The sequence below is a fragment of the Choristoneura fumiferana genome, chromosome 29 (genome assembly GCF_025370935.1).
Source record: "Choristoneura fumiferana chromosome 29, NRCan_CFum_1, whole genome shotgun sequence".
Taxonomy (NCBI): Eukaryota; Metazoa; Arthropoda; class Insecta; order Lepidoptera; family Tortricidae; genus Choristoneura; species Choristoneura fumiferana.
The window spans coordinates 5,104,132-5,123,431 of record NC_133500.1 but is presented as its reverse complement, the minus strand read 5'-3'; the positions used below and the strand labels follow the sequence as shown (position 1 = coordinate 5,123,431).

The window sequence follows — 19,300 nt, the reverse complement described above, 5'->3', positions numbered from 1 at the left end:
CATAAGCGCTCGCAGCCGCCCCCCCCCCCATGCTCGCAGCAGTTCTCTTAAGGTCGTCCGTCCACCGGACATATTGTGTCCCAATTAAAATACCACATACGGACTTATCACGCTAAACACACGAGTAACATTTACCTCGACGTTTCGACAACATTACAGTAGCCGTGGTCACGAGTATACTTATTTTTAGTTTGTGTTTGTGGTATTTTAATTATGTGTGAGAATCTAGAAAGTTTTAAACATTATTATTGTGTCTTTTTCCGGAACTAATGAGGTGCATGGTTGCCGCCAATCAATCAATTTATCGATTAGCAATCTAGTTCACCAAATCAATTATAGATGGCGTTGTATCAAGCAATACGGAACCCTAAGTACATCATGGAAGAAAAACTCGGATAAGCGATGAAAATGCTGCTGAGACGGCTCTTTTGTTGCACGCTGCAATGTGATCATGATCAGTGATGCGAAAAAGCTGGACGTTTAGTCGATATCGATGTTTTTAATCGCCCTTTCATATACACTTGAGGTTTAATTTGTAATTTAGTGTATGTTTTCGCTGTGCATTGAAGTTGATAATCTTCTTATACATACAAATAAAAATAAATGTAAAATGTGTTAAAACTCGGGAACGGCTGGACCGATTTCACTAATTCTTTCTTTGTTGTGTTCGTTATTGTTAGGAGAAGGTTTTCATGGAAAACAATACAGATTAAATATAACGGGGGCGAAGCCGCGGGCAAAGCAAAATTTGTACTAAGGGTACACAACGAATTAACATCTTATAAAATCAAAAATCAGATTCAACACGTTTATTCTGTAAGTAGGCTCCAAAGAGGCGCTTATATGTCACTTTTTTACAAGCTTTTCTTTAGCTTGCCCCGTTTATTTATTTATTCATTTTACGAAGCCGTGGTATCCTAGTGGCTTGTCCTATGCCTATGCCCTCTTAAGCAGAGGATCGTGGGTTCAAACCCCGGCACGCACCTTTGAGTTTTACAAAATTCATGTGTGAAATTACATTTGTAATTTACCACGAGCTTTACGGTGAAGAAAAAAATCGTGATGAAACCTGCGCACACCGGCGAAGCAATTGAATGGTGTGTGTGAAGTTCTGAGAGGAGGCCTGTGCCCAGCAGTGGGACGTATAGAAGCTGGGATGGTGATGATGATGATATCTTTATTTCTTTGTTTATTTTTTGGGTCAAATCTTAAAACCTAAATTTCCACTTGACTTAAAATTTGTCATACTTATGTAAATTTGGCGACAATACCATAATGGTAGTTACATCTTGGTGGTCCTGCGAGGATCGTCTCCGCAGGAGGAAACTCCTCAATGATTAATAGTACCGACTTGCAATTTGGTACAGATACGTACTTTAAATGACAATGCAAATACAGTCAACAAACAGTACAGTCAGCAAAAAAAGCTTGTATCAAAAATGAAATTTCGCTCACCGTTATCTTACGATAACTACGTCTATGAAATAAATGTACGTTCATGCAGCTCCTTCGCCTAAAGAACACACACACATCACACAAACCCAACTATCACCACTACCACACTACGTTGACGCGTTTCGAACTCAAACAAAGTTCATCATTAGAAATTGAAAATACAAACTGAAATATAGATGCACAGAAAAAACAGAAAAATAAGACCATCACTGGGAATCGAACCCAGGTCCTCGGTAATCCGTACCGCGTGCTATACCGCTACACCACTGATGGTCAACGGTACCGACACGAATTTCCCTATGCACCTCATATCTCTGCTTGTGTTTCTTACTTAGTCACTTAAGCAGCGACGCTAGCGACATCTATGCCGTAAGCCCTCGAACTTTTTCGGCATTCCTTTGGAACTAACCGCTCACCCGGACAAGAGATATCGTTTCTAAGCAATCAAATTAAGATTGGTTTTTTGGAATCTTTTTTTGTATTTTTTATTCCAATTCCAAATTTTTGCTTTTACGGTCATCCCGTAAAACCGAAATTGAAAATACAAACTGAAAAAAAAGATTCCAAAAAACCAATCTTAATTCATCATTAGAGCAACATAACCGTTCACCATGCTAGCAAAACTATCGATAGATGACCTTGATCCGTCCCCTCCCTAGCGTTGTTTACGGACAACTCTTGCGCAATTATTTTAATAGAGGACTTCTTGGGCACAGCGCCGCGTATTTCATCCTCTCATTTACTTAGCGCTCTTTATTGGGGAACGAGTCAAAAGTGCTAAGCGGAAAGCGTACTGTGTGTACGTTTTTGCACTACATTATAATTGTTTTTTTTATTAATTTCAGGTTAAAGACATTTATTTTTCTCAAAAGAACAATGTTCACTTACAGAGAAAACAATACATAAGCTGTGCAGCGCAGCGTACGTTAAAGCTTAAAGTTAAACATATTTGTTAGTAAAACATAATACTAATTGTTAATAATTACATATTAATTAAAGATTCATATTAATTAGAGATTTCATTACCTACCTATATTTGCACTTAGTTTTGCTTCCAAAGCGGGTAGCTATAGCCCCTCACTCGAACACTCACGATAACAGCGCACAAAAGATACAAAAATTGATAATAATTTGTTATTTAAACAAAATTTACACAGTATTACAGCTGCAAGCCAATTCACTGGAATATTTAATTAAAGCAACTAAAAACATAGAATTATACATTAGTATTACTTAAACTCTCGTAACATATATTGTTAAAATTACTAAATTATACGGTCATCGTTGAGGTATATTATGGAAAGATTAATACCTACTCCACTTTCATCCACCACCTCAGTAAATGTCAGAGATGTGCAACAGGCTTCGGCCCACCGACTGGCTAAAGGATCAGGTCCGGGTGCTGATGACAGAAGCTGAAAACGATGTTATGAGAAATTCCATAAATATATAATCTTCAACAGTTAGTCAACCTGACAGATAGATAAAAAACTTTCTTCTTCTCTTTTAAAACATGGCTGTTCTGTCCTAATTAATAGGACAATTTCGCCAGTGTCAAGTTAAACTCTCTTTGAAAGACACGTTGTACGGTGATTGTAGTTTTTGCAACTTGATAGTAAAATTCCAGAAAACACGTGGGGACCACTTGCGCATTAAAAAATGTTAGACACGAGAGCAATATAGGATGTTGGGATCACTGTTCACTGTTAAGGTTAATCGCCGTATAAAACACTATCAAAATTATACTTCAACTAGCCAAAGAAACAGAAATACGCTAAATTAGATACTGTCTACGTCCGCCATCTTCGAATGCTACAAATCGAGTCACATAAAAAACTTTATTCACAAACACGCCATGACATTAGTACGAAAACAAACAATTCCGGTTGTAACATATAAAAGTTGTCACGGCACAGCCGCGAAAAGGCGCCGACTCAGCATGTGCTGCGACATTGCTGTCACAGCGCTGATATTCTGCCGGAACCAGTACAAGTTGACGCAAAAAATGTTTACTCTTCAATACTATAAATATGTAATTAGGGATTTAAATAACAAACATAACAGATACTATTGGGTACAGCTACACTGACAAGAGTGTACACACACACACACACACAAACATCACGCCTGTATTCCCAAATGGAAGGCAGAGCACATGAAACGTTACCGCTTCGGAGCCACTTTTAGCAATTTCAGGTTTTAAGTTTGACAAAAACGGTACAATAGTGACAGGTTGCTAGCCTGTCACCTACGGTGTACCTTAACCTATATCCCCAGTTGCCTCTTACGACATCCACCGAAGAAATGGAGAGGTGTTATTCTAACCCGACACCACAAGAGTGTAACTCTTAAAATAAGAAGAAGACTACTGTTAAGTCTTTCGCTACTGCTTATGACTTGTGTCAGATGAGAACACATTTTGAATTAGAGAACATAATTGCTTTCCGCTTGCTCTGTTCTATAAGATACACGATTATCCGACACTTATAGTAGATTATTGTCGTGGCCTGGAAGTAGGCAATTGCTGGCTGAGTATGAGTATTAAACGGACGAGCTTGCGAGTCCGTTTAACTAATACGAAGCCAGCAATTGCTATTCCAGCGAGACTAATATAAAGCTTTTCTCAAAAATGGTGAATAATTCTGAAATAGAATAAACTTTTTCTCAAATATATTATAAATTTAATTTCATTCCAATATTTTTTCTTATGCTTTCCCGCCTTTTTTCATTAAAAATAAACTGCAGGTGTATTTTTCCACCGAAAACACCACAAGTTATTTCAGACCCAATAGAAAAAGTCCGGAGTTCCAACAAATATCTGATACCGGCCATTAGACTTGCTGTATACGACTTGTGCCAACATTTCCATGGCCTTTTTAACTTTAAAAAAAAATGTGACTGATTGCAGGCGCGCTAATTCGTTATTGTTGAGCTAGCGCGCCTGCAATCTTTTTAATTTTTAATTTTCGCTGACCATAAACTATGCACTTCACCTTCTGATATGTAAAGAATAATGTCACCTTTTACGGACATTTTTGAGAAAAGTACTTTTCTTGATTAAGAACGATATTTGCTGAGCGATATGTTATTTGTTTGTTAGATAAACATCCGTAAGTTTAAGATTGTTTTTTTTGGTTTATTTCAATTCCAAATTTTTTGTTACTTTTACGGTCATCCCGTTAAACCCATATCCTGCCACGGAATGCCGAGGACCTGGGTTCCATTCCCAGCGCTGGTCTTATTTTTCTGGTTTTTCTATTCATCTATATTTCAGTTTGTATTTTCGATATCCGTAAGTTTGTTTAAAAAAATACAACCTTGTTTTTGTGGCTGGCATTATTTTGTTGACTGCACTTACACTGTCATACAACTTGGACCATGTATACAAAATTTCTAGTCAATCCGACGACTGAAAGTGGGTTAAAATCAACTTGCAAGATTTAACTCAAAATCGCATACTTACAGATAAAATTCATAAAATAAGAAATAAGCAATTGGTTGGGCACGTGACAAAGCTCTAGTTGCTTAAAAGTGTAGTTAAACTTAGTTTAATCTATCATCAGTGTTTTCCAACCTGTGGGTCGCATAAGTTGCTGCGAAAACTACTTCAGTAAAAAAAAAAATAAGTTTAAAAATATTTATTAAGAAAATGCTAAGTAATAATCATCATCATCATCCCAGCCTATATACACCCCACTGCTGGGCACAGGCCTCCTCTCAGAACAAGAGGGCTTGGGCCATAGTTCCCACGCGGGCCCAGTGCGGATTGGGAACTTCACACACACCATTGAATTGCTTCGCAGGTTTTTGCAGGTTTGCCACGATGTTTTCCTTCACCGCAAAGCTCGTTGTAAATTTCAAATGTAACTCCGCACATGAATTTCGAAAAACTCAGAGGTGCGAGCCGGGGTTTGAACCCACGACCCTCTGCTTGAGAGGCGATAGGTCAAACCGCTAGGCCACCACGGCTCAGTAAGCAATAAGCGGTTAAGTAATAATATTTGGCACTAAATAAAGTACCTGCATGATGAAAAAACAACGAGTAGGGGGATCGCGAAATATTTCTTCATACTAAAGGGGTCGTGTCACGAAAAATGTTGAAAAACACTGCCTAAACTATGACGTCATCAAGATGATTAATTAAAAAAAAACCGGTCAAGCGCGAGTCAGTCTCGCGCACGAAGGGTTCCGTACCATTATCTATACAATATTAGACATTAGCATAAAACTGCATAGGTAAATCACGTTTAGCGTATGGGAGACCCCTTAAATATTTATTCTATTTTAATCTAAATATTTATTTTTAAAGTGAACATACTAAATATTCTGAGAATATTTCATGCGTCTACCTGCTACCGTAAATAATGTCGAGCAAAAAACGGCAAAAAAATCACGTTTTCTTAAATTTCCATATTTATTATGTTTTTAGTATTTGTAAAATGTCTAGCTACGGCTCAGGAGATAAAGAGCCCTGTGACAGACAGATAGACAGCAGAGTCTCAATAATAGGGTCCCGTTGGCACCCTTAAAAAAGTAGTGATTTATATGAAAAATCTAAATTGGTTTCCAATAATAGGTTTTTTTGTATTAAAAAAATATATATTAAACTCATTAAGTAGTATTTTTCTAGACAATGTCATTCGGTAGCCTTGGTAGGTATTAGTTCCAAGAATCAGTATTACAAGTCCCTTCACACGCAAGAATGTTCAATATATCAAATAATCTTGAATACTACGTCGTCTCGAGTGATATAAGAACTGGAGCCGTCTTATTAAAACGGTTCCGTGACAGAGTGAAAAATTGCTATCCACGACCTAATTTCGTCACCCATTAGACTAAGATGTGGGGGAAGTGGAAGGGATGGGAAAGGTGAGAGCGCACTTTGAGGGAAACAGCGAGCGCGGTTGGGGTTTCGATGTCTTTTTCAGATTTTATCATAATTTTTAGGGTTCCGTAACCAAAGGGTAAAAACGGGACCCTATTACTAATGATAATAATAATTAGGTACTAAGACTCCATTGTCCGTCCGTCTATCCGTCTGTCACCAGGCTGTATCTCATGAACCATGATAGCTAGATAGTTGAAATTTTCACAGATTATGTATTTCTCTTGCCGCTTTAACAAAAAATACTAAAAACAGAATAAAATACATATAGTATATAAATATATATATAAGGGGGGCTCCCATACAACAAACGTGATTTCTTGGCCGTTTTTTGCTCGATATTAGTAAGAACAACGGGTAGATGCTTTCATAGAATATTTAGTCGCATATTCACTTTAAAAATAAATAAATAAACAAAATTAAAATATTTTTTTAAGGGGAGCCCCCATACTACAAACGTGTTTTTTTTGCTAATGTCTAATGTAACCACATGCAAAACCTTCTTTCTAATGCTAAAAAAAATCAGTATAGTATCGTGACGACCGTTTGACAACTAACATTTGTGCCACTTTTGTGACCGCTTGACTATCACTGACTAAATGAGCTAATCGCTAGCTAAGCTGTAAGGTCAAGGACCTCGACACTAACGCCATCTAGATATTTCTCCTGTCAAGATGGTCCATTCATTCGTCTGCCACATCCAGCCCCGAAGCTCCGTGTAGTCGGTATTCTTGTGTGCAAAATTCAATTTTCCTTAGAGGGTGGGATATTTTAATTAGAGTTACGCACCGTGGATTGATGTCCTAGGCGCTGTACGACCGCTACGCTCTTTGCTAAGTATATACTTACGTAACGTATAGTATACTTATACTTACTTAGAATGCTTGTCTTGTAGGTTTTAGTGGCAAGGCGCCATAACAACTGGACCTCCATTTGATTGATCGTCATGAGAAGTATAATAAAGGTGTACAGTCAACTTCATAATATGGAGGGGGATTACTTCTCTTTCAATTGTTACATCAAATGAAAACTAATAATTAGCCGTTTCCAAATATACTATATATTCACAGGAATATCAAAAGAGGATGAAAAATTTAAAAAAAACAAAAAACCCGACTGCCTTAAAAACTAAAAGGAAGAAAATAAGTCTAGTGGTCTAGAACTCTGTCAAGAAGCTCATTTAAGGTTCAACAGTCGGACCCATTACCAAGATTTTTTGAGCTGATTACGATTTGAAGGGTCCCTCCGGTTGAACCTTAAATGAGCTTCTTGACAGAGTTCTAGACCACTAGACTTATTTTCTTCCTTTTAGTTTTTAAGGCAGTCGGGTTTTTTGATTTTTTAAATTTAATGTTTTTTAATTTAAACTTTTTTGTTATTTCTTTGTAAATAGTAGATTCCAAGTATTATAACCCATATATATTCAGAATGGGCTAATTATTAGCTTTCATTTGATACCCATACTGATACAATACAATTTTTTTTTTTATTCCTCCGCCATATTTTTTTTTCGCAGACGCCATATTGAAATTTTATATAGCCTATGTCACTCCGACAGTTATGACGAATCCAATGATACCTCATATGTTAAAATCCGTCTAGCCGTTTAGGCTGCAGCGAGGACCAAAGAAATGGACAGACATACCCACATACATACATACATACATACATACATACGCTCGAAAAACATAAACCTCCTTTGGGCAGTCGGGTAAAAGTAGCTTAGTGATGCGGTTAGAAGTGAACCTTGAATTTAAAGCCCCATGTTCAGCGACATCCTGTACTTATAATAACAAAAACCCAACTAACAAAAAGTTGGAAAACCCCCGACTTTGTCACTTCAAAGTTCAATATCTCAAAAACGGTTGAACTGATTCTGATGAAACATATCTAAGAACCATTGCTAGAAAACCTGTTTTCAAATTAAGAAAAAAACGCATTCAAATCGGTCCACCCGTTTAAGAGCTACGGTGCCACAGACAGACACACAGACACACGCGCGGTCAAACTTATAACATCCCTCTTTTTGCGTCGGGGGTTAAAAAGTAGCGTAGTTGTGCGAGTAGAATCGAACCTTGAATTTAAAGCCCTATGGTCAAAGACTGTATAAAAAATGACACAGTTTACTTAGCCAAAACGGAGCTAACCTGCTAGCAAAATGGCCGTTTAAATAACACTCGTAATAAAAAATATTTTCGCGAACCGACGGACTTTGTTCTAATTATGAGAGGTCTAAATTAATTACCGGGATAAAGGCGGGCCGTAAATAATGAGCACGTCGTTAATGTGCCTGTCAGGGATGTCGTGGAACAGGGAAAAATACTTGGTATTTTTGTACAAAAAGTTGTGTAAGTAGTAAAGTTATGGCCAAAAGTAAAGACGAGTGGAAGACAAAAGGGGAGGCTTTTGCCCAGCAGTAGGACACAATACAAGCTAAATAAAAAAAATATACAAGTAAAAATATTCGGTGATCAAAACCGATCTGACTTTTTGCCTAGTGTGCACTCTTTGGCATTTTGCGAAATTCGTCCTTATTCCTTGTTCACATCGTAAAGCTTAGTTTAGACTACGATACTTTAGATGGTAAAGTAAGTGTGTACATGAAATGTCTTTTTATGAACTGAGTGTTTCCTGAAAAAAATATCGTAGTTTAAACGGGGCGCACTCAAAACCGACATGACTTTACTGGCCGAGCAATACCGACCTGATATTTGGCAGCCCAAACGACTTCGAAATAACAGCGCGGTAAATTCCGGCCACGCAATATCTACCCGGTATGGATAAATACACCTCTAACATTCCCGACCTGATAAATACCGGCATGATAATCGGAAGCTAATAATTACCGACATGTTTTTCCCGTCCCGTTTGTGTTATGTTCAATTGTGACCACAATGCGCGAGCCGAGCGTGCCGCGGCAGCGGCTGGCGAAGCGCCAGGACTAAATTACGTTATTTTCTACTAAATTTATTAATATTCGGTGTACACGAAACACAAGGACGGTATTGACATGCTGGTAATTATCTGGTCGGTATTTATCAGGTCAAGAATGATCACCGCGGTACGATGCATACCGGGCTGTTATTATATGTGCGTGTACACGAAAAACAGGGTCGGTATTTCCATGTCGGTATTGTCCGGGCCGGTAAAGAATGTCACCCGTTTAAACTTACCTACTTTCAAGGCCACGAGGTTGAAAGACTGACGTTAAAAACAAATAATATTGATTATAAAATTTAATTAAAACTCAATTTTCCATGAATTGACGCAAAGAATTACTGAATTTTCATCAGATGATGCCTTTGAACTTAGTGCACTTACACCGAGTATTGGACTGACAAATATTGCACGTATGAAAATCAGACATGAAAAAAGTATTGACTATCCGTTAGAAATACCTAGTATTTTTACCTGTTCCAGTGCGGCCAGTGACAAATACATTTCTGAATCCGGCTCTTTAGAGAATTATTCCAAAAATTAAAGTCAACATTAAAAGTTTATATGCGATTAAAGGATTTTTCGATATAAATTTTCATACAGACGTTAAAGTTGACCGTGTACGTTATAATGCAATGTAAACTATTATTGTGACTGTGAGATAATAAATTATTATTATTATTTATATGTTGTTGTTTACCCCACTGCCTATATTTATTTTAGACGTGTATTTACATGTACGATATATGTATCTGATCTACCTACTATAGGTACCACCTGCTATAAACTAGTCCTTCCTTCTTTCTGTACTCGTAAAAAAGGTCACCTGGAAGAGCTCGCTTTTAAGCAATAAGGCCGACTATTGCTTACCTTGTAATTTTCTATGAACTAAAAGTAAGTATTTCTTTGCCCATCCGCGACCTTATGATAGCTAAGTTTATGCAAAATATGCGTGTTCATACATGCATCTGGTTAAGTTCGAAACGAGTCAGTGTAGTATGGTTTAAACGTTACGCAGTCGAACTGAAAGTCTTATTTGAATTTTAAAATATAATTTATTCAACACTTGACCTGAAATGTAAAATTACAGACTTTTTTTTAATTTATGACGGTGGAAGCAGTCTACACTTCCACTGAACGTAGATAATAGTTAGTGTTTAGTTTTGTTACTAAGGGACCTCATACATCCCTGTATTATTTTGTATTTTTTTTATTTAATTTTATACTGTAGTTTTTAAGTATTTTATTTGTAATTATTTTATGTTGAAAAAATGACTTTCTGCCGCACTCTTTCTGACTTTTTCTTCGGCGCATTCTTCTTGGCAATGATGGTCTTTCCGAAAGCGCTGGTAGTTTAAAAAATGACGTGTAAAAGTGCCCATTGAAAGTGTCACTTTTCGACTCTGGCGAACAATCTTGCAAATTAATAACAAGTTCGTTTATTTTACCGCGTTTATTTCTACCGATAACCCTAGCCTAGCTAACCTCTAGCAATTGCGGCCTATTGAAACAACATTGTAAGGGCGTTCATTAAAGAAAGTAAGTTAATGTAACACAGTGCCTACGCAGTAACTTAACAATTTGTTGGCAAATTTGAGTACAAATATTCGAACAATCCGCAGTTTTAATGTGATTTCCTTTTTTCAAGAAGAATATTTTTATTGTTGAACTGTGTACAAAGATTTAACACCTTACATATAGACACAACAGTTTGTCCATTACGGACATACAATATTTATGAAACAAAAATAAAAAACTAAAACTAAATTACATGCGCTGATAATCAGAGGGGCTTCTACGTAATTATTTACTCGAAAATCGAAGTTCGCATCGCACCGTCCCTTTCACTCGCGTGTTAAATGACATAAGCATCAGCGGGCACTATATGTCAGTTGAAAAAAATTAAAACTTAGTTACCGCCTCACAAAGTTACATAATCATCATGTGGCATTTGAATCATCTTAGAACAGATAGAATATAGTGCATATTATCTCTGAGGTACTGTTAAACATGCTAGTAATGAGCGAGCATGCTCATAGACTGTTTAAATTTGCTAGCAATAAGCATTCTAGTTAAAAGCTCCGAAATAAGAAAGAGACAAAAAGGAATAGGAAGAATTATAATTGTTTTTTATTTTAGTACATTTACATTCACTCATTTATTTCATTCATTCTCTTTTTTTTCAATCATTACTTCATTTAGTTGTGTCTGCAACCATTCACTTCAACTCTCGTGGCACTACCTATGCTCATTAAGCAAACGCGTTCACTCTTGCCTTCACACTTCTTTTTCTTTTCTTTGCACTTCCCTTTAAAGCTTTACTTCTTATTATTTTGTTATTTGTTAATTTCATGTGTTTTTATGTACAATAAATAGCTTATAGTACAATACAATACAATACAAAACTTGCTATTACCTTTCCCCCTTCTTCCTTTCTTTCTTGATCACTCTTAGATGCACTAAAAAGGCATGCTTAATAGTAGCATGTCCTATACACACGCTAGTAGGTACTAGCATTTTAACAGTAGCTTAAAAGATTTAAAAAATGGAAGGAACACGATTTCCATCTACACAACACTCTAGTTGCATAATTTCGCAGACTGAAAAAACAATCGATACGAAAGAGAATATCCTTAACGTCCAGTCTGCTGATAATCGTATTAACAGTAGGGATGGGACAGGGTTATCGATGAACTACATTTACAGACGCCCAATTTTCAACCACCTGGTCTTTGACCAGTGTGTGTTGCCAGTGATGGCATACGGATCTGAGACGTGGGCGCTAACGCTGGGCCTCATGAGGAAGCTCAAAGTCACTCAAAGGGCTATGGAGAGGTCTATGCTCGGGGTTCCTCTGCGGGATAGAATCAGAAATGATGATATCCGCAGTAGAATTAAGATTACCGACGCAGCCCGAAGAATTGCGAAACTGAAGTGGCAGTGGGCGGGGCACATTGCTCGCAGGATTAATGGCCGATGGGGTCAGAAGGTTCTCGAATGGCGTCCGCGAACCGGGAGACGAGCTGTCGGTGGGCCTCCAACAAGATGGAGCGACGACCTGGTTAAGATCGCGGGGTCGCGGCGGATGCGGAAAGCACAAGACCGGTCTGAGTGTAGAGCCTTGGGGGAGGCCTATGTGCAGCAGTGGACGTCTTTCGGCTGACATGATAATGATGAATTTTCAACAAAAAAAAATCAGCCTGCTTTTTTTGACGGCTTTGATTTGAGTTTTTTGACGTCCGTATAGCTGAGTGGTTAGAGAACCTAACTTCAATGATTACAAAGCCCTAGATCCAGGACTCGATCGCCCAGATATTATATTTTATGTACGTTAAAACACGAATGGTTTTTCTCAAATCTTGCGTGATTATGTATTTGGGTGTTCATTGTGTAGTCACCTATACCTTTTTATTATTTATTTATGTGTTGATAAAAAAACATTACAGTTAAAACACCAATGCGCTGGGAAATTCAAATTATACCTACAAAAAAAATAGATACACAAAAAGACATAAAATACATAAAAACTATATACAAAAAAAAACTAATTAGAGATATAATATCGTCATTATTATCTCCATCTATATACGTCCCACTGCGGGGCACAGGCCTCCTCTTGGATTAAGAGAGCTTGGGGCATAGTTCAGGCCCAGTGCGGATTGGGAACTCCACCCACACCATTTCTTTGCAGGTGTGTGGTTTCCTCGCGAAGTTTTCCTTCACCGGAAAGCTCATGGTAAATTTTAAACGTTTGCGCATAAATTTCGAAAGCTTGAGAGGCCATAAGTCAAACTACGGCTCAACAAGCAATATTAATATAATTGCAAAAAAAAGTCTTTAGTAACGTCAAAAGCAAACATCGCAATACTTTATGAAAGCGTAATAAAACCGTCTCTTTGGAAATTTTGTTTCCAAAAGTCCAGTTTCCGTTCACCTGCCAATAAATTCAAACCAAAATAAATACAACTGATAACTGTTTGGCCGTCGCCCAAACATCTCTAAGTAACGAACTGCCAAAATTTTATCGATAGCATCCGACACTGTGCCCGGGGTCAGCCATCACTAGTTAGTAGCGTTGAGTGTACATTTTTGCTATGGAAGAAAGAAAGAAAGAAAGAAAATACATTTATTCGGAACAGTGACAGAATAATTACATAAAAGCGATAGTGAGCTATGGGAGCGTCTTTTGCCAAAATTATCGACAATTTTAAAGTTAGTCACAACTTTGATAGTTCCTGACTGTTAAACTTTAAGTAACTTAACAGATTGTAGACAACTAGGTTTTTTTCTTCTATGTTTTTTGCCGAAGTCAAGTTTTTGATTTTCTTAATTAAGTAATACATACATATTTTTATGTCATACTTTTCGGCATTAATTTTTGAAACGAGTGTGATATTTACTAAGTATAGGCACAAATTGCAAAAGTTTCAAAATTGAAACATCGATATCGATACAAGACCATCACTACGCCTGCGCAAACTTTTCCAAGTGAAATTCCGCCCAATTAATTCGTTTTCACGAATTCAAAAATTCCCCCATTCGTAATCCGCGCTTATAACTCTTGGTCTACATCTGTCGTGAAATATTAAAAAGTAAAAAGGAAAGATGGCGGCTTCCCGCCTTTTTCGCCATTATTCGTTCGAAAATTCGGCATTAATTGATGTCTATCGTGCTCTAAATGCAGGTGGATTTACCACAATACGGCTGGTATTTTTGAAGATCCTTAGAGCTCTATTATTTGATCCCCGGTATAGAAGTGTTAATTTAAAATTTTGTCTTAATAAGTATTGGCTTTTGCCTTCACCGGATAGGGACAAAATACTTCTAATTAAACGGGTTTGACACTTTTTAAAAAAAAAAATGGGTTGGATTTGATAAGCACGTATTTCTACAATTGCTAAATTCATAAATTAAACTGATTAGCGTAGGTATGTAGTTTTTTTTGAACGGATATTTCACTAGTATTTTATATAGGTATCTTTCCTGTGTTTGTGGATAAAAGTTTATTCAAAACATTGCATAATTAGCAATAACTGTTTAGCAACTGGCCAACAATAAAAGTAGAAAACAAGCCATAATTTTCCATACCATTTTTTTTATTGACAAAAAAAACACAACCGATATTTTTTAAAATGTTACTAGAGATGTGCAAGTTGCGGAATGTTTCCGAATAGTTTGAAATGTTTTTGGAAATTTCTGGAAATTATTACAAGAAATATAAGAAATTTAAATTTAAGAAACGGAAAGTTTCAATCACCATACAATATTGTGAGAAATTCCTGAAATTTTCCAATATGAAATATTCCGCAATTTTGGAAAGTTTCCTTTGGCCCATCATTAAATGTAACTGACGGACTAATTATACATATTTTTGCAATCTAGTCACTATTATGTAATCTGTGTCTAGCTTATTAACTCCTTTTCTCAAGAAACAAAAACAATTTTTAAACCCAAATCGTAAACCAACCTTCACGCTTCACTTCTCCAACGCTATAGATGGACTCATTAAATATTTTCGTTTTAAAAATGGCTCCCTTTTATCGCCGCGTTCCGTTTCATCTTATTTTAATGTCGTAAATTACCTACTAATGAATACTGAAATTGTAAAATCTTTTCGGTTACTAATTAAGATAGACTTTGGGGTGTATTCTGATGGATTCTGTTTTGTTTCATGTCTGGTGATGCAGCAACAGGCGGTTGAGATGGTAAGTTTATTTCTATACAGTTTTCTGACATGTAACACTAAAGCTGAGTTTAGACTCGCAAGAAAAATCGTGCAAGTTGCATTACATTGCCACTACAACCATTGGCCATTACATTACCCCACGTTCCGGCCGAGGCTTGTATAGTGCTTTTCTTAAACATGACATGAAATAAAAAATAAATAAAAAAAAACAAGCTGGCGGGACGCTAGTCTGGTCGCCCTGTTGTGTGGCTGCTGGCGGCGGGCGGTGTTGCTGGGCGTGGGCCGCGTGCGTGTCGCAGAGCGCGCGTTGAAACAAAAGAAGGTCGCATTGCCGGCCAGCGGCCTGCAAGGTTGTATGAAATCTCTTTGCAGGCCGCTAGAGTGACCGCGCGCACGCAGCTGAGCCGCAGCGCCTGCAGCGCGATACTTCTCGGCCTATTATTTGTAACACAACGTCAATTTCATGTCATGTTTGAGAAAACACGTTGACTTTACGGCCTCGCAATCTAATGCAACTTGCACGATTTTTCTTGTAAGTCTAAACTCAGATTAACTTTAAACTACTTATGATATCTAGCTACCAAAAATATTGTGATTTTTGTGACATAAGAATGTCCTAGTCTGCATGCTATGTCTTCGACGCATGCATGTGATACCACAAACTGGGCTTCTAAAGCAAACAAAACCGGCCAAGAGCGTGTCAGACACGCCCGAAATAAGGTTCCGTAGCTATTACGAAAAAATTAAGTAATATTTTTCTAAGGATTTCGTATTTTGTACCTACGGAATATTGCAAGTTTAAGTATAGGCTGCTATTTACTCTTAAACTACTAATATACTCAAGAAAACTTAACCGTTATAGTTTTCCTTGTAAATTTGATATACTTACTACCTGTTTAGATTTTAGAAGGGGGATTTTAAAAATTTGCACTTTAAAGTTGAATATTTTGCAAACAAATCACAGAATCTAAAAATCGTTTTAGCAACCCCCTAATGGTTTGAAAAGACCTATCCAACGGCCCTCACTACAACGTTGAATAAGTAAAAAAAATCACCCTCACTCACTTTACGTCTATGGGAGGCACTCAAAAGTATATTTTTTCATTTTTTTATTATACCATTTTGTCGGCATAGTTGACATATATATTCGTGCAAAATTACAGCTTTCTAACATTGATAGTCCCTGAGCAAAGCCGCGGACGGACAGACAGACAGACATGGCAAAACTATAAGGGTTCCGTTTTAACTATTTCGGCTACGGAACCCTAAAAAATCAATAACAAACATATGACAAATGTATAGAGTACAAATGTATAGTAAATAGATTGCAAGCCAAAGACGGTAAGTTTTACAGGGGCAATCAACTTTCTCGTGTACTTTGTTGCCATATAGTATCGTCTCCTGAGTTATTTATTCATCATCATCATCTCAGTCATAGGACGTCCACTATTGGACATACACCCCCATAGACCTCCAGTTGCTTCGGGAGGAAGCTGCATCCACCGTGAGCCGCGGCTTTAAACAGGTCATCCAGTCCGTCCATCTCGTTGGTGGACGTCCTACGCTGCGCTTGCCGATTCCACAGTCTTTCGGTTTCGGCAACAGCCATCTGTATGTGTGTGCATCATTGGATTCGGTAGAGCGCCGGGCCCGAAGGCTATTATGGTGTCAGTCCGCTTATCGGGAACGGGCTGCAGAGCCTCGAGCACCGTCGTAGGGTTGCTTTTTCTGTCTGTTTTTTTCGGATACATTTTGGTGAGTGTGCGCAGGAATTACATGATCTATTTCCTCCATCTCCATTTTGCCTGACTTCAAGGCGGGAGGAGCGTCTTCAGCCTTATGTAGTTCGTTCCATTGGCCCGCACAAAGCGGTTTGCTTCATCTTTCATAATGCGTGCTAAGGAATGGATTCGCTCCCGTTGTCTGTATTTCAGCATTACATCTCAGGGCTCTTCGGCGAGTGAATAGGCTTTATACTGAACCAATGAGATACCCTTTAGCCTCATCTGCACTTAACATCAGGTGAGATAGGAGTCTAAAAAAAACTGTTCTACGTGCTATAGGGCCCCCATTGTCTTTCATAATATCAAACGAAAGTCAGAGAACAAAAAGTTAGCGTATGAAATTAGTTTAAAACATATTTTTTCAATTTAGACGCCGTCGCTGTTTGCGATGAGTTATCGTCAGCCATAAATTATGTTCAAACTTTAAACTTTGTTGGAAGATTTATTTCAGAAAAAAAACACATTAAAAATGTATCACATCTTTGTATTATGATTTAATTTAATTGTATGTAAAGTATGAAATATAGAATACACAAATCGTAGGCAAATACATGAAAACACAACAACTAGAAAGGTAGATAAGCAAACAAGTAATTTTTAAAGTCCCTAAATTTTGGGTTTTTTAGGATAGATATTGTCAACAACGAAGGGAAAGGAAAAATCGCTCAAAGAACAGATAACATTAAAGTCCTTATTCTTTTGGATGGAAAATTTAAGCGTTGGCATTCAAATGATGATGCAATAGGCTACGGGTACATCCCTCATTCGAGTAGCTAAAATAAAGAGGTCAAAGAGGAGTTACAGTGAATTTGATTACGAAGGCTCGTTCAAGAGAAGCGAACTGGCATACCGAAGCGCATCCCGGAAAGACGCGTGATGCTTACAATGGTGCAGCGGTGCGGACAACTGGGGATGCAATCGTGGGCGAGTTGTCGTGAGAGCGTCTACTAGTAGCGCCGGAGTGGTCTAAGGAGAGGAGGCCTTTGTTCAGCAGTGGACGTCTTCCGGCTGATGATGATGATGATGGTTTTACCAAAGCACTAATTTTTTTTAAAGATTTTTTAGATCAATTTCCCAGAACGTTATTTCGTAGTAGCAAATTTCCGTTCGCATTTTTTGCCGAATGTTTTTTTTTCCCACTGGTTTTTTACTGAAGCTTATTTTCACAGAAGCGTTTTTTTGCCATCAGAATCGACACAGACACAGTGCCCTTAGGGCCGAGCAAACTTAACATAACCTAAGCTATCCTGCGATAGAGATTCAGTAAAAAAGCATATTGGGAAAAAAATGAGAAAAAATGCGATCGGGAATTTTGCTACTGGGAAATAACAATTCTGGGAAGTTGATCTAACAAACCATCAATAAATAATTCCTGCATTCTAGTAATGAAATGTTTTTGTGCTAACGTAGAAAAAACATTTTTTTCGTTCCCGGAACTCACCTGCATAAATTCGCTGATTCCTTGCCCGTGAAGCTGGAATTTAAAATTCAAATGGGCAAACTTTCCGAAACTCATCGGTGTGTTCGGAATCATTTTTAGACTGTGATACGTTGTCTGTGTAAGGTTTTGACGTAAGTATCACATTGCCATCATATAACATCGATGGATAACATCTTTAGTTTATGAAACACGAAACTTTTTAATTGCTTTTAATAAATAGCCTAGCCAACTTAGAAAAGTTTAAAAATAATTGTCATTTTAAACCTGAACGTATTTTGATGAAAACAGCAACCATAGCATAAACTATCCGCAAGGGAACCCGATTATACGTAAAAAATCGCATCGAAATCGGTTCATCCGTTTGAGAGCTACGATGCTACAGACAGAAAGACGAAGAGACAGACATTGGGATCAAACTTATACTCGCTAAACACCCCTAATTTTGAGTCGGAATAAAAATTGGGCCACAAGTAATAATAATAATCCCAAACATGTCGAGCTAAACTCGATTTAAGACGAGAGTTCTCCGGTTTTATTTCATTAAATTATTAATCTTCATTGGAGCTGCCATACGTATGTACACATACATTTAACTGTCATACATTGTACACACATTGTAGCTGCCATACATATGTACACATACATAAAATTTAACTGTCTACCTTGTACGGGTTGCAATATACCTATAGTCAGTCACATAAGGAAGAACAGACAGACGAACGGATAGACATCGCAGCCTTATTAATATGCCTCCTTTGTTACCTTTTGGATCAGACACCCAATAAACCCTTTTAAACTCTTCAAAGCTCACATCATCTTAAAATATTCATGACCTAATACCCATTAACAATTACGAAATTTCGCCCCAACTTGGGCCTTGAAATTTCATTACTTTGTCAACTTTGCCCAACGCGCATGTATTAAATAAATTGCCTAATATTAAACAATACACACGTCCCGAACTTAGCCCTGTTATTTTCTATGCATATCTAATTAACGGTGATTTACATTGCTAATACTTGGGCAAAGTTTCGGAGTTAGGCGATGGAAGTGAACACACCCGTGAGTAATTGAGGCGTAGTAATAATATAACTTGTTTGCGATATAATTAT

The 19,300-nt window shown here is 37.5% G+C and overlaps 1 protein-coding gene across 1 annotated transcript in view; it reads left to right on the top strand.

The window, feature by feature from the left end:
• nrm (neuromusculin) overlaps positions 1-19,300 on the top strand; it is a 697,165-nt gene that overhangs the window by 602,577 nt on the left and 75,288 nt on the right. The window contains exon 8 of the mRNA XM_074109606.1: positions 14,965-14,982. Coding sequence (XP_073965707.1) covers positions 14,965-14,982 — 18 coding nt within the window. The remainder of the gene's footprint in view (positions 1-14,964; positions 14,983-19,300) is intronic.